Source organism: Trachinotus anak, unplaced genomic scaffold (assembly GCF_046630095.1).
Source record: "Trachinotus anak isolate AG129_WGS33_773 ecotype Australia unplaced genomic scaffold, CSIRO_AGI_Tana_v1 ptg000032l, whole genome shotgun sequence".
NCBI classification, from domain to species: Eukaryota; Metazoa; Chordata; class Actinopteri; order Carangiformes; family Carangidae; genus Trachinotus; species Trachinotus anak.
In genome coordinates this window covers 11,936,678-11,952,601 of record NW_027273883.1, presented here as the reverse complement: position 1 = coordinate 11,952,601, position 15,924 = coordinate 11,936,678, and the positions used below count along the sequence as shown (strand labels likewise).

Here is a 15,924-nt window from a genome sequence, read left to right as displayed (position 1 = left end):
TGTTTTGCAGCAACATTCACTTAGATAAAGCATCAAACGCTGCTTAAATTGTTGAAATATTCAGTGTTGGTCTTGCAGACACACACACACACACACACATACACACACATACACACACACACACATACACACACCATGGTTACAGCAGCGCACTATCACATCAGATTAATAATGTAACAACAACCAGCCCATCTACAAACATTATGGTCCCCTGCTCACGATAAACTGCACTCTCATGTAATTTATAAATCATTGATGCTATATTTACTTCCTCTGTGCAGGCAAGTTATTCACTTGTATAATGTAACATTAACCCACGCTATGTTTCTGAAACACTGTGGTTATCACTCGTTTAGATTTAATATTCTGTATAATAATGAAGCAGAGTGCCTCCCTTCTGAACAGCATCAGGAGTAACTGGTTTGTGTCTCATCACTGTCAGATAAAGAAACATTTCTTTCATTATTTTCCACTGTTCAGTATCACATCCTTAAATCACATGGATTTAAAACAGTGACACAACAGTTACATATATAATTTTACCATGAGTGTACAACATGTTACCAACAATTTTCTCATCAGTCTCCATCCCAGTTATCTCAAAATCTTTTTTAAATTTGTCTTTACCTACACCCCCCCCCCCCACCCCCCACCCCCCCCCCCACCCCCCCACCCCCCCACCCCCACCCCCCCACAACCTCACTCATGATTTAGGTTTCATGAGGGAAATAAAAAGGGACAATGACTTTTGTATAGACTCATCTATTCAATGCACCTCCAAATGAAAATTACGTGTAGTGACAATTTGTATTCCAGAACAAACTGTTCTCTGTTCTTGTCTATTATGATTTGGACAGATTTTACACCCGACAAGTTATATTCCTACTTGTTGAAATGCTGATGTATGTGTTAGAGCAAACTTTAACTCTACACTATTTGTATGTGACACATTTGGGACGAGCCTGAGGAAGAACGTGAGCTGAAGGTCAGCCAGGTGGTCCACATTGAGACAAACCCAAAAACACGACCTGTTTCAGAAAGTCTGCTGTGTCAGTGTGTTCGGTGAAAACAGTGTGTGTTTCCATGAAGTGAGATAGATGGATAGATGGGAGAGATGTGTGTGACTCATTTTTATTGTTTAATAGGTCAGTGTGAGCCGGGTTCCCCTGTCTGTCAATCTCCTTAGCTCGTGTGAATTAGGCCCAGAGGAAGCCAGCCGACACAAACAGCTTTACGGCTCAGGTCCAAGGACACGGGACCACAGACGCTCCAGTGTTCCCCTCAGCACTGAAACAAGTGACCCAGAACCCAATAGAGCATGCTTGTCTGCCACGGCTGGCAAACCGGAGACTACACTGATGATGGGAAGAGTTTTATGAACGGAGAGATGGATGAGAGTGTGTCCAATGATATAAAGTACTCTGTTAGTGTTTTTATTGTGTGGAGGTGATGAGCTGTGATGAGGTAAGGACAGCTGCCTGGACAGTAAAGAGTGAAGTAACACCTGTGTAGATTCTTTTTTATATAGTAGCTGTGCTGAATATTTCATTTACTGGCTTTATTAAAAACTGACTGAACGTCTTCATAAATTACATACATTTATACATTTATACATTTACGCATGTGTCTTTATGTTTCTGGAGTTTCCAGCTGCTCTTCAAGATGCAGATTTACCATTCAAGCTCAGGTAACTCTTCAGTCAGGACTTGTTGCACGACACTGGATGTTCAAGCTCCTGCAGAGGAAGTCATGCCATGCCATCGCCATCCTGTGGGAAAAACCTGCAACTACAACACAAGACGGCTTCTGTCAGACACCTGGACCTCCTGCAGGTGATGTGACATCAGTTTACGAGGTCATTGTTAAGTCTCCACAGCACCCTAACCCTAACCCTAATTATCATGGTAGAAAAAGTGCAGGTGTCAAGTGTCTTCAATGACAAAGACCTTTAAAAAATAATTTTTTAAGTGTTTTTGACAACTTTTAAGATGACTATTAATACATCAAGGATTCACCACTTCGCCCACAGAATTTTATTACTGCCAGTTTAACGAAGGCTTGAAAACATCATTGAGAACTTTGCTTTGGAACATAAAATTTACAGAGAGCATAAATGAACACTTGACACATAATTAAAAACGATTAGAAACGTTTTATTTGTTCTTCTAGTTTAAAAGTTTCTGAGAGTGATGAGGCATGCATTGAACTGGTGCCCTCAGTATTCTTAAAATCCTGGTTACAGCCACTCCAGTGTTACAACGTCAGTTTACTCGGGTCGTGATTCTCAGTGAGGTCATTAGACTTGGCGACTTGGATTTCTCTCTGCTTTCAGTATTAGTCTCATTCTGGTAGGTTAATTTGTAAGCCAATTCCGGTGTTGTTGTTTTTTAACTGAACACGCTTAAATGTGACTACTTTTTGACCAGCAATCATCTTTTTTATCATGTTAATCTGTAATAATTAATAACTGTAACTACACAATGTCCCTTTAATATGTAGTACAGTATAATATCAAGTAGTTTCATTTTAAAGACAATGAAACCTTTTTAGTTTATGGTAGAAACTTTTGTGAGTAATGGGAGGTGCATTAGAGGGCTTCAGTATTTCTACAGGCCGGTAGCGTACAAGTACTTCAAAATGGTGCTTAAATCCAGTACTTGTACATGCACCTGACCCCATAAACTCTTTGGGTACCACTTTAACCTCTTTTCTCGGGAGCCTTTATGTTTACATGAACCTTTAATCTTTTCATCAGTTTATTGCAGTAAATGAAAGGCCTGTGTCCATGCTGGGCCTCCACCTCCTCCACCTCCTCCTCCACCTCCTCCTCTGTCCTCCCTCTGAGAATGGGGAGCAGGAATGTGTGATGGGCCGGGTGTATGTGGGCCAGTGATAGGCCTGCCTGTGCTGCTCTGTCTCTGGCTTCAAAAGTTCAAGTCATTATTCTCCTCCTGCTGCTATTCAGACGAGGTCCCGTTAGCTCATTGTTATTCTGCCCGAGTGAGAGAGGGAGACAGAGAGAGGCAGACACAGAATGGGAGGCTGACTGCGGGTTTCCAACGGCGGGGAGCTGGTTGTATTGGTCCGGGAGAGGAGGGAGGGGAGACGGGGGGGGGGGGGGGGGGGGGGGGGTGTTGTCGGTGGTTTTGCTGGCCGGTTCTTGCGGGCGTGAAGGCATGTCGATAATCGGCTCAGTAATGAGGAGAGGTACTGAACGGCACCAAATATCTGACCCCGATTTCTGGGAGTGAGGAGAGGGAGAGAGAGAGAGAGAGAGGGAGGGAGAGAGAGAGAGAGAGAGAGGGAGAGAGAGAGAGAGAGAGAGGGCCATGTGAAAAAGGGGTGGGGGGGAGTTGAGATTTAGTGCTCTGCTGGATGAAACAACCCCCCACTAACTAACGGAGAGGGAAAGTAGCCTAATAGGAAGAAAAGAGGGGGGGGGTGTTGTACTGTTCATTAAACACTCAAAGACGCGCAGGAAGCTTTTATCGTTCCCAACAATGAGATCAGAAAAGGTATGTAACTTTTTTTTTTTTTAAGTAGCTGAATTATTTGTTACTGTTGTACAAATGGAAGCTGGGCTGAGTGTTTGAGATCAACAGGTAGCTGTTACTGGGCTGCACAGTGTGGGCAAATGGCAGGGTGCACTTTCATTCAGGGCAAAACCTTCACTGTGCAGCTGACCTGACAGATTTATCCGCATTTCTAGTTAGATCACGTCTGTAACGCTGTTCTCTCTGTGATCAGGACACTTTGCGTCTGCTTTAGTGAGACTTCACTCATCTATAGCCGTTGATGTAGAGATGAGATGAGATGGTGTGGAGGGAGGAAAGGTCCGTGTAGCACTGGAGGACCGCTTCAGCTGAAATATTACACACGAGTTGATCTTCAGAGAAAATGCAAGAAGTAAATGCATGGATATCTGGCAGTGTTTCACCTTGAAAGAGTGCAGGAGTATCTGTTAGTCTGGCGTGCGAGGCTGCAAGTATGATGGTGGTAATTGTCTCAGTTGACTGTTTTGCCCACAAAGTGTCAAAAAGTTGTGGGAAAAATGTGAAACCCAGATTCCAAGGTGAAGTCTTCAAATGTCTTATTTTGTCGGACCAACTGTCAGTTTACAGTGATACACTGAGAAACACAAATGCTCACAAATGAGAAGCTTTAACTATGATTTTTTTTTTTTTTTTTTGCATTTTTGCTTGATCAAAAAATGTAGCAGAGTATTTTCCTGTTAATCAGTTAATTGATTAATTTATTCGTTGTTTCAGCTTTACTTGCATGCCTGTAAACACTTCTATTTGTGTAATTTGTTTGAATTGGTCTCCGTTTTGCAGCGACATTGATGGGTTTTAAATGCATTTACATCCACTCACATTTGAAGAGATTTAAAGAGGCTAACCCACATGAATGCACCTTCTGTATCAGCTCCCCCACCACCTGCAGACCGTTCCTGTTGCATCCTGAAACAAACAGCACTTTATTTCTTAGAAATTGAACCACACTGAGCTCCAATATACACACACAAACATCTTATCTAGCTTCAGTGTTTCACTTCATCATCATTTTAAAGTATATGCACAGCCCTTCAAACTATTTAAAAAAAGTTAGGACACAGCTCCCACTTTCTTGTCTTATCCTGCAGACTCGGACAGGCACTCTGACAAATTACAGACTACACCAGGCTGGGCCCTAATGAGCAAGAGTCTGGAAATGTTTTTGTTGTGTCATATATCATTAGTTGATCTGGGTCAACGTTTTCTCTGTAATCTCGCTGTGATAACAAAAGAGGGTTGCACAGGGAAAACCGGGTGGTTCAAGTGAGTCTTTTGCCATCAAATCCAGACTGGAAATCCTTTGACCCCAGAGCAGTCCCCGTCTTGATCGTCCTCTCTGCCAAGGAAACATTGTTGTCTTGTGTTTGTTCAGCGCTCTGACACCTGCGACTTGGGCTCGGGGATCCCATTGTTCTTATCTGAAATGGTATAACTGGTCTGGCACACGAATCTAGGAGAAATATTTGGGTTGTCCTAATGTTGTGGAGCGATAATGTAGAAACTGGCAGCTCAGAGACTCAGAGGGGATTCATGTGAAAATGAAAACACTGCTGCCCTCAGGCCTTAAAAGTCCTCTAGCTGAATTAAATCTCACACTCAATCCTTCATAGAAAGACACCACTGAATAGAGACGTACAATATGAAGATTTGAAAAGATCTTTGAAGAGAAATGTTTTAGTTACTTCTTGATAGATACTTTTTTTTTTTTTTTTTTTTACAGTTGTTTGAGGAGGTTCTGTGTACCTATGGACTAATTGTTCGTGTTTGTGACTTCTCATTATGTATTTTTTTGTTTTGTCTATAAAAAGTCAGCAAATAGGCATTTTCAAATTCCTTGTTTTATATGACAGTGTGTACAAAACCCCAATATATTAAATTCAGTTTCATTTACAACAACAACAAAAACAGCAGATCCTGATATTTAATAATCTAGAATCAAGTAAGGTTTTGTATTTTTGCTTGAAAGATGACTAAAAGAATGAATCAATCAATCAATCACTGATTCTGAATGAATCAGTTACTAGTGGTTGGTAGTGTTTCACCTTGAAATAGTGCAGGAGACCTGCAGAAAACACAAAAAACTACAGAGTCTCTGTTAGTATAAAGTTCCCGTTGATGAATTCGTCATTTTAGCTCAAATGCAGATAAATACAAAAACTGTCAGTGCTTTGACATCCCCCTCCTCTGTGGAGGTGAATATAAAAACAGCAAATAGCAGTAAACTTTCTGAGTAATTGTGGTGAATAATCATCAATATCAATACGTTCTTCATTTTCTTCTCCTTCAGGGGATCTGTGTCTACTCTAAAGCCTAGGACCCTGAACAACAACAGGAGGAGACAAAGCAAACGTACCTAGTGGCAGCACATACCTGAAAGAAGAAAAATGTCTCGAACTGAAGAGGTCAACAAGATGACAGAAAATGTCTACAAGGTATAACTCCACTGTCTGTTAGTCTGTCTTGTCTGCCCTTGGCAGTGAACCTCATAAAGATATGATCTGCTTTTTTGTGCTTTCCATTAAATGGTTTGTCATGTTGCCTACGGAAAATATTTTGTAACGATTCAAAAATTTGTCACATACACGATCGTGCACAGTACAATGCTTAGTAATGTAGAAACACTTTACAGACTTGCGTGTCATAATTTACGCTACACGTCACATTACCTGTGTGTATCATTGTCAACAGGGGATTTTGGACCAGTTCAACCCCAGCCTGAAGAACTTTGTGACCATGGGGAAACACTATGAGAAAGCTCTGACAGGTTAGTCACACTGGCTAATTCATATCTTCATGGCTGCATCTCTGATTCACATGGAGTAATGAATGCAGTAAAGTTGTAAAGCTGTTTTAAATTACTGTCATTTTATACAAATTATACTGAGAATTTTTTTAATTTCCCATAAACTGTCTTCTCCTCTTCAGGAGTAACCGTGGCTGCCAAGGGGTACTTTGATGCTCTGGTGAAACTTGGAGAACTGGCGAGCGACAGCCAAGGCTCCAAAGAGCTGGGTGAGTGGGCGGCTGGTAGAGCGAGAGGAGGGCTGCCTTGAGGAGAAAATACAAACGAATTGGCCGTAGACCTAATAAAGTTTACAGAGTCGATGTGACAGCTGGCGTGTCGTTGAAAATAGTCTGTGAGCCTGCTGCATGTGTGTTGGTGAGCGAGGAGATGAAGACAAGAGGGAATGAGGAAATGTAGAGAGAGAGGGAGAGAGAGAACAGAGGGAAAGGGAGAGAGTAGGGTCATTGTTGGGAGATTAACAACACCACATGATCTCATTGTAATGCTGAAAGCAGCGGGGGAGGCAGGCAGGAGTGTCGGAGGGCGAGATGCCAGCCACCACATACTACAGTGCTGTGTGACCGAGGGAGGGACTCACAGCTGACCGCCACTTTGTAAATGAGAAATTGTGTCAAAGCAGCAGGTTTTATGACATTTTCACCGTCTGCTGTGTGCTGCCTGTATGTCGGTGCTGATCCTGTTGAGCAGCCGTTACGAAGCACACAGATTTTAGATATTTGCAGCTTTTTGCTCTGACTATCCGCGCACACAACACAGCGACTTCTGCACAGGTTAAAGATGCACTGTGAAAAATAAAATCATTTCAATCATGTGATGCTGATGCCGTCACTGCTGTGCTGCTCCTCACAGGGGACACGCTGTTTCAGATGGCCGAGGTGCACAGGCAGATTCAGGTGCAGCTGGAAGACGTGGTAAGGCTGTGCATCAGTGTGCTCATTTCATGATATTCATTAGTAAAGACACACTGATGGTTAAATACTGAAATTGTAATTTAGATTTCAATGCCTTGTAGATATTTCCACATTTCAGATTTTTTAGAAAACATTTAAAATCATCTTCCATTATTAAATAATGGAAAACAGAAAACAGCAAGCTTAAAAGATCCTTCTGGTCTGATAAAATGACTGGAGGCGGTCATCACCTTTGACATAAATATTGTAAGTGTCAGCGTACTTTATTTAAAATGCTACTTTTCATCAACAGTTGAAACTGTTTCACTCTGAGCTGCTCGCCCAGTTGGAGCAGAAGCTGGAGCTGGACATCAAATATCTCACAGTATGTTAACATGTCTACTGAAATATCTATCTAATGTATATCTATGCACTCATATTACAAACATGCAAGTATTTTCTGAATCACACTCAGTTCACTTTTGAGTGATTGTGAGAAAAGCAGAATTTTTGCTAAGTTTAAAATGTTATGTTTAATTTTATTTAGTCTAGTTCAATTCATTTGACTGGAAGGCAAAATGTTGGTATATAATGTATAATATAATGTAACTTATCAAACTAATTGTGAAAAATACTGATGAATAATTATTTTAAATTGATGTGATTATTGGGAAAATGTATTCATTTAAATAAAAGTGGATTGACAATGTTTTGTAAATCCACACTTAAATATTAGCACCTGTTTCATTCATTCTTGATTTATGTACATAAATTATGATAATTCTCCTGACTTACTTTTATCTGCTTTCCCTTCAGGCCACTTTAAAGAAGTACCAGAGTGAGCGGAGGTCTAAATCAGAGTCTATTGAGCGCTGCCAGTCCCAGCTCAAGAAACTCCGCAGGAAGAGTCAGGGCAGTCGTCACCCCAACAAATATGGAGACAGGGAGATGCAGGTAACTGAAGCCCAGAGCTCCACATGGGTGGTGGGACAAAAACCAAAAACCAAAAACATATATAACATATATAATATGACAAGTATTAGGTAAAATGCACAAGTGAATTAGACACAGTGACCTCTTTTATTTGAGAAATCCCTCAAACACATGGATCCTCACTCAGCATTACAGCAGGCTAAAAAGCAGAGTTGTGTGAGAAATAGGTCGGTGTGAATAAGATTAAAGAGCAATCTGCCTCAGCTGATTTTTCAGAAAACAAGCAACTTAGTTCCTGAAGAAAACATGAGTGATATAAGAGGGTGAGAGGATTTGGCCACTTAGAGGGTGAAAATGAGAAATCAAAGGGTGCGTGTAAGAAAAGGTCACCGGTACAGTATTTAATGATTTAGAATTTGTTATCATTGTGCAGCAGGCAGGATATGATGTCATTCCTCTCTCCTTACAATGTGAATTAAAGGTTACCGTGTGTACTGTACTGTACTGTGTGTGAGGACTGCGCATGCATGTAAGGATGTTCCGGTTTGCAGTCAAATTTCTGACTCCTCTTTCAGTTCGTGGAGTTGATGAGTCGTCGCCAGGGAGAGCTGGACACGCTGGTCGCCACAGGTTACAAGTCAGCGCTCACTGAGGAGAGAAGACGATACTGCTTCCTGGTGGACAGACAGTGTTGTGTCACCAAACTGCTCATCAACTACCACTCCAAGGTGATCTGTTGACCTATTTATTTAGTCAGCTCACACTTTCAGCTTTCTCTTGTAGAAATATTAAGTGTCTTGTCTCACAGTTCAAGTTAAAGTATAAGTCTGGGGATATTTTATATTTCTCCGACTGTCAACAAAATGGGAAATGTAAAATGGGATTTGTTGACAATAAAAAAATACAATAAGAAGATATGGAATAATGTCAGCTTAAGCTTTTAACAGTTGGGTTTTCCTCTTTTCTGCTTTTGAAAATAACCCAGGTGAGAGAGCTTCTGTCGCAGAAACTGTCATCCTGGCAGCAGTCATGCTCCCAGCCGACAAAACTCCCAGAGCGCGCTCTGAACCTGCTGCGTCACACTGCGCCTCAGAGCTCGGGGGCTGCTGGGATAGCTGAGGTCCTCCGCCACACCAAGCTCGGCTCTGCTCAGCCAGAACAGGTGAGTTCAGGTCAGGTGTTTGATGTGGACTTTGCACTTTAGCAAGTTCATTATTTCAGATCTTCTGTGGTTGGTTTCCACAGATTTAGAAAACGTTCCAAAACCTCATTGAATAAACTTCAACAATTATCTAGCGGTCAAAAAAAAAACAACAAGGCTATTATTAGTAATTCCTGGCAGAGGTTGGACAACATCATTGTTGTGCAAGTCAAAAATAAGTCTCGAGCATCTTGTCACCAAACTTAACTAGTTATTATAGAATTAGGAACATTTTAAATGTAACTATTATAACTGTACTTATCATACTGCTGGTCTCCTCTTGGTTTTTCAGAGGCTCTCTGTTCAGGAAGTCCCTCCTCTGTTGAACGGAGACTCCAGCCGCTCCCAGCAGCAGCGCTCGCTCCCCTCCTCCTCTCAGAGTGACACCTGTCCTACTCAGGGTTCCCCCCAGACTTTCCGCTCTGCGTCATCCACTGGAGGAGCTGCTGGAGGTTCATCACGAGGAGCTTCTCCTCAGCACACCAGCACACCCGTCAGTGCATCAGCCAGCCCACTCCCTGACAGCAGCGCCAGCGGCAGCATCAGCATCAGCCCGGCTGCATCCACTCCCTCCACGTCCAGCGGCTCGGCCCAGCAGAGCTCCCTCCTCCTGGCCACCAACACGTCCAACCTCTCCCCGAGCCTCATTCCCTCCACTGTGATGTCGCTCAGCCAGATCTCCCCAACCAGCAGCTCCTTGCATGGCATGACCCTCCCCATCACACACAGTGCTCCGCACAGTCCTCCGCTGCCCCACAGCGCGCCTCTCTCCAGAGCCATGACTCCCGTGCAGCTATTGCACCAACAGGTGGGGCCAGGAGGGAGCAACACTTCATCACCATCACATAATCCCTGGCTGCTAAAGACTGCAGACATGTGCGCTACAGCAACACTCCCACTGCCGAGGAGACCTGTCAGTGAAATGAGGCTGGGGGGCTTTCAGGGTAAGACGTGACGCAGTGCGCCTGTCCTGTTTGTGTGTTTGTCTTTATCTCCAACCCTGTCTCCTCATTTTCATCTATGTCTCCTCTGGTCAAGGCTCCAGTCTGCCCAGGATGCTACCCTTATCTGGACCTACACGTGTGGAAGCCATGTTTGCTCACTCTCCTGGAGCATCGGAGGGTGGCGGAGTAGGGGGTGGGGCTTGCTTACTACACTTCCAGACTGGTGACAACATTACCCTGCTCATCTCTGAGCCCAGAGACGGGTGGCACTACGGTCAAAATGAACGGACTGGACGGTATGTTTTACAAATCACACACTTCTACAGAAACTGCTGAAAACCACTGAACAATCTGCTGTAGAACCTGAGGGGGCCTTTTACTTCCAGCACTGTGATAATGTAGAAATTAGAAGACTCTAAAAGGTCTCAGTTATGTAAAACAAGGTTGTATACAAATTGTCTCTGCCTGATCTCCCATATCATGTGCTGTGTGTGAGCTTCTATATATTCATATAGGACAGTGGAGACTGACTTCAGACACACTCTCTAGTTTTACTTGGTGCTTGAAGCTCTCACTTTATAATGTTACAATAAAATTTCCCCTCACAGGAAAGGCTGGTTCCCTTTCTCCTACACTCAGCCACACCACAGCAAGACAGATCACCTCGAGAGGTATGTGAAAGAAGACACTTTTAATGACAGAAATGCTTCCCCCACTTCCCTTCAGTCATTTACGATTGGGCAGAATGTCAATATATCAGCAATATGTTGAAAAGCAGGGGATTGTTTTCATGTTGAAATTAATATGACACCCTTCCCTTTTCCATCCATATTCCCAATAAATCAAACATCGTTCATGCCAGACGCAGAGAAAGTCACAGGAGCTCAGAAACTGCAGAATGATACTTCAGTCTTTCCACTTCTCTTTCCAACACCAACAGCATTGTTGATGAATTCACACAAAACCAACATCTCACAACTCTCATCATGTTTCCTTTGTCTTTTTTTTTTCTTGTGTATTCTTTCCTCTCTGCCTGTGACCTTCCTGGTAGCTCCCTCTTCTTATCTAAGGCTAACAGCACCAGTACCGGCCAGCTTGACAAGCTGGTGTCTCCAGGTCCCCCAGCCCTCAGCCCCGAGTCAGAGGAGGAGTGCTCCCTTCCTCCCCAGAGGGTCAGCACCTTCCGCCCACGCCCGTACAGCATGGCCGACAGCAACAAGGTCAGAAATAGGGGTTAGAGTGAATGTACCTGATCCTCACTGTTCATAATAATGACAGAGATACAGCATAAACATGGTGAATAATAATAGGAATTTAATAGTTATTGTTGTTTCTTGTGTATTTCAGATCACCTCAGAACTGACCTCTCCACCACCCTCCCCAACCAGGTAAATTATCAGCAAATACACATGAACAGTTCAGTTGTCACAAGGAGTCACAAGCAGTACTAGTGAGTTAGAAAATAATTAAATGTAATATTTTTCTCTGTCATCAGGGTCATTTTTGATTGGACTATATCCACACTACTATGTTTCCGTTTTAAAACACATTACTTTTGCTACACTTTTGCTTGTTGTCTACACTACTCTGGAGTTTTCATGCCCCAAAAACAGAGAGTTTTGAGGCCCCGTTTTAGTTTGAAATCTCTGGTGTTGTGTTGTTGTCTGGATGGGCAAAGACTGAGACCTTTGGAAATGATGATGTAGACACCCACGGTCGCTCACTGATTGGATCTTATCACCCTTGACGACCAGTGGTGAAAGCAACATGAATAAAAAAATTCCAACTGTTACTGACCTTGTGGTCTTTACTGGCGGCTGTGCAGTTAAGTTCTGCATTTTAATGCTACCACTGTCTTTATTGTTGCTCTAATCAACTGGAGAGTATGTATGTTAGCATGGACAGAGGTCACTTCTAATCTGTCGGTAAAACGGACATTTCGTATTAGCATAACATATTAGTGTGGACGTAGCCTTTAAATCTGTATCTCCCAAGCCCCCTCATTAAAATAACTGAAGGGGTCCTTTAATCACCAGGAAACATAACGTGATGCAGATGTCCCACAGTGAAATAAGAAACACTAACTTGACAAGGTATGGATAAACAATTCCTTCATACATTTAATTGGGCACTTTTTGCCTTTATTAGATTGTTGTCAGTGGAGATGTGACAGGAAATCAGGTGAAAGAGGTGATGGCGCACTATAAAAGGCCCCCAGCTGGAGTCAAACCAAGCATTTTAGTTACATGATCACTGAGTCTTAGAGTAGCAGGCCACTGGGCTGCCCCTGATGCCTCTTTTAGTCATACTGCCTTTTCATAATATGATTCCTTTTGCTTTTATGGTTTCTATCTTTCAGGCCTAATCCATTTGCCCACGTACGACTCAGAAAAACTGTCACCAACGATCGCTCAGCTCCCATTATTGAGTAAGTGGTCCCACAGCAGCGATCCAGTTTCCTGTTCTCTGTCAGTCCATCAAGCCTCAGGTTGAGTCCTGGAAACGGCACATTGGTTCATGTTGACTCTTCTGAATAGTAATTTACTTTGGATGTTCTTTTTTGCAATTTAATCAAATACAGATGGTGTTTCATGTGCAGGAATAGAAAAATTTAAAATCTAAGTATAAAAAGTTCACGTGTAAATCCTGATCTGTTAAATATGATAACTGTCCATTCATTGTTAAAGAAGTTAATGTGAGATAGTTGAAACAGGACCACTGTGATATCTGAAAGTTCTGTTTCAGTGAAATGTGGGCAGTAAAATAAAATCTAGGCTAGTTTTTGTGAAACAGAAATATGATGTTTGGCTGTACTTAGCTTGTATCTTTATCTTGCTCATTCAGAATAACTAACATTTTTAAGTTTGTCCCAGTCTATGAAGGAGACCCCTTGTTCTCTTACTGTTTTACAGTGCAATTTTTTTTCTTGACATAACCTTTAATGTAGTATTTGTTGTTTTGTGCCATATGCAGAAAGCTTTTCTTTCTTCAGCTGATCTAGGGACTGGCTCCTAATAGCAGGTTGTTAACTTTCACCTGGACTATAATGAAGTGTTATGGGAAGAGGACAGGCTCCTACTGTAAAAGTGCTATTACAATATTATATTTTTTAGAGAAGCTGCCAGATAGTTGCATTCTCTTGGTTTCAATGAAGGTGAACTTTTAAATTGTATTCATGTATTTTCTATTTTAAAACGTGCTTGTTTGGCTGAGACAGACTTGGCATATTTTAATGAAATTGGCACACTGAGTTATTTTTGTGTCATTTTTACTTTAAATTTACTGAACGTGGGCAATGCTGTTTGAGTGTACAAGTCCCTGTCAGTTATATCTTATGTTTATTACATTTAACACAACACATTCTGCTGCTGTGAAGTTAGATTATTGGATTAGTTTAACTCTTTGCCTGAGCTGAGAATACAATGTAAAAACACACTCTACCTTAAGTAAGATAATTCAAAGGTGTGATCAGTGAAGCTTGTTCAGTTCCCAGTGAGTGAAATCCTCAAAATTGTTCTTATTTAATACAGAGCAACTCCTGCAAAACAAAGAGACAGAAAAGCTCATTAGCTTCACAGATAATAAATTGTGACAGTTAATAGTTGAACGATTGGACGGCGTTAAAATTGAAAGAAGTGTGTTTTTTCAGAAAGTAGCATGGTGCGGATGGTTCAAAGGCTTAAGAGTGACAGATTTGCTTAGTCTTTGGATTTGATATCTTCTTGATTCCTTTTCAGTCCCAAATCTAAAGCTATTCAACATCTAGGCTAGTCGATCTTAGTTGTTTACCAGACTGAGCAGTATCTTCAAGAGAGATTTGAAAGCCGAGACAGACGAGAGGATAGGAGTTTTATTGGAGATATGTATCTTTGAAAGTGATGAAGAAGGCATGCAGGAAGTTGACCAATGTCTGAGCAAGTGTTCATGGTAAACTAGAGATATCCAAAGTAATATTCTGTAGCTCTGTTGTCACCTCCAGCAAAGTGGTGAAATTTTGCATCTGTGGAAACTGAACTGCTTTTTTTTCCTGTTGTAACTGCCTTGAGTTGCTGTGGCATTTTAACACCTTTAAGGTTCAAGAGATCACGGTGTTGTAGAAAATCATCTCTAACATTGGATATATTGCATTGAGTAGTATGTCATCATTAGTAAAGGTGACAGCAAAATGTTAGAGCTAATGCTTATCCATGCTTGTAAATAGTGCATAAAACAGTGCGATTGTATGACTTTTATTTGAATTGTTTTTATAATATTTCACTTTGGCGGAACATTTTGACTTTGTAGAAGCTGCAGAAGCGGTAAAACTCTAATACTGGAAACACTGACTCTGCCAGCTGTTATTGAGACCTTTCTCTCCTACTCTGAACAAACAGGAAATAAGAACTCTTTCATATTGACACAGTGAAAATATAGAATGACATATCCTCCCACATAGGTTTGTACGTGCTTTAAAGTGAGAATGTTGACTCATATAGACTTAAATCTTTTAATAAAAGTAACTTGTAACTGTTGTAGTGGCCCATATTAGTGGTCCATAAAATCTAAAATAGAATGAAACTTGCAGAGTTTGGTGAAACAGTGAACTATATGAGAAAACAAATTATTTTGCTTGTGTGGTACTTTAAAAGTATAAAAAAAAGGTTGTTGAAATTAGTAATGTAGAAAAATAACATCGTATACAGTATGCAAAACTTAGAAATATATTTGAAAGGGTGTAATATGTTTTAAGAAATACATGGAAAGTTTATTAAAAATATAAATGTTATAAATATCTAACAGCAAGAAATTTCTGGCGAAATGAAAACACACATTAACAGAAAGTCTACAGCACATTGTATGTGTGCACAGAAAGGTTTGTGTGCAGATGTGTCAAAGATACTTGGAGTCTGTGCATTGTCATCGGACATCGTACATAACCTACAGCGGAATGCTACTGTGCAAAACATGTTTGTTTGTTTGTTTGTTAGGGTGAACACTGCCATTAAAAACAGGAATTTGTCTTAAGTTCAAAAATCTTCTTCCAAAGTGAAATATTGTTTTAACATTGCACACAAACTTTACACAGGTCCTTGGTTTTTTAAAACAAAATGCAGCAATGTAGACAGACTGTCAGGCTGTTCTCTGAACTGCATCGAGATGAAATCCTAGTGACTGCAGAAGACATTTTATGATGATGATGATGAAGACATTCTTTACCTGAAATACTGAATATTGACATGTTGTGAAATAAAAGTTCTATGAAAGAGGTGTTACTGTGTACATATATATGTTTCTAGTATATGTTTGTAAATGTGCTAGGACGTATTACTGCAGTGAGTCATATATCCATAGTGTGTGTTTGTGGGGTCTGGAATGCACAGTACACACATGAATAGAGCATTAAAGTGACACAGGCATTATGACATTGTCCCATATTAAATGGTAGATCTTAATTTTTGGTTTAATGAGGCACTGCACCACATATTGTTCTGCTACCTTTCTTACTTATGCAAGCAGAGCCATGCTGGTAGGAAACAAGGAATTCATTTTCAAACTTAATCGGATTCCAGCTTTGTCATGCTAAGCCTCGTCTGAAGGATCAGGGTTGTGTAGAAGC

At 41.3% G+C, this 15,924-nt stretch overlaps 1 protein-coding gene and 1 long non-coding RNA gene across 4 annotated transcripts; one reads left to right on the top strand and one right to left on the bottom strand.

Moving 5' to 3' along the window:
* Positions 1-1,636: 1,636 nt before the first annotated feature.
* On the top strand, positions 1,637-15,573 carry LOC139613882 (BAR/IMD domain-containing adapter protein 2). 3 transcript variants are annotated; one of them, XM_071470876.1, is made up of 16 exons: positions 1,637-1,832; positions 5,842-5,986; positions 6,243-6,318; positions 6,480-6,566; positions 7,210-7,271; positions 7,564-7,635; positions 8,067-8,204; positions 8,759-8,911; positions 9,169-9,345; positions 9,677-10,328; positions 10,423-10,624; positions 10,937-10,999; positions 11,380-11,548; positions 11,676-11,716; positions 12,365-12,421; positions 12,688-15,573. In XM_071470876.1, the coding sequence occupies exons 2-16, from the start codon at positions 5,939-5,941 to the stop codon at positions 12,758-12,760; spliced, it is 2,070 nt and encodes a 689-aa protein (XP_071326977.1). In that variant the 5' UTR covers positions 1,637-1,832; positions 5,842-5,938; the 3' UTR covers positions 12,761-15,573. The 3 variants fall into 3 exon arrangements, with proteins under 3 accessions (XP_071326977.1, XP_071326976.1, XP_071326978.1); XM_071470875.1 differs by lacking the exon at positions 1,637-1,832 and adding an exon at positions 3,151-3,515; XM_071470877.1 differs by lacking the exons at positions 1,637-1,832; positions 12,365-12,421 and adding an exon at positions 3,151-3,515.
* Positions 12,423-13,898, bottom strand: LOC139613912 (uncharacterized). The gene is made up of 2 exons (XR_011686842.1): positions 13,770-13,898; positions 12,423-12,824 (listed from the first exon to the last, which is right to left on the bottom strand). It is a non-coding gene; the product is annotated as an uncharacterized lncRNA (long non-coding RNA).
* Positions 15,574-15,924: the final 351 nt, after the last annotated feature.

Coding starts and splice junctions, on each gene's coding strand:
- LOC139613882 (XM_071470876.1), top strand. CDS start 5,939: ATGTCTCGAACTGAAGAGGTCAACAAGATGACAGAAAATGTCTACAAG. Junction 10,625..10,936: donor CAAAATGAACGGACTGGACG/GTATGTTTTACA, acceptor TTCCCCTCACAG/GAAAGGCTGGTTCCCTTTCT. Junction 11,549..11,675: donor GCATGGCCGACAGCAACAAG/GTCAGAAATAGG, acceptor TGTGTATTTCAG/ATCACCTCAGAACTGACCTC.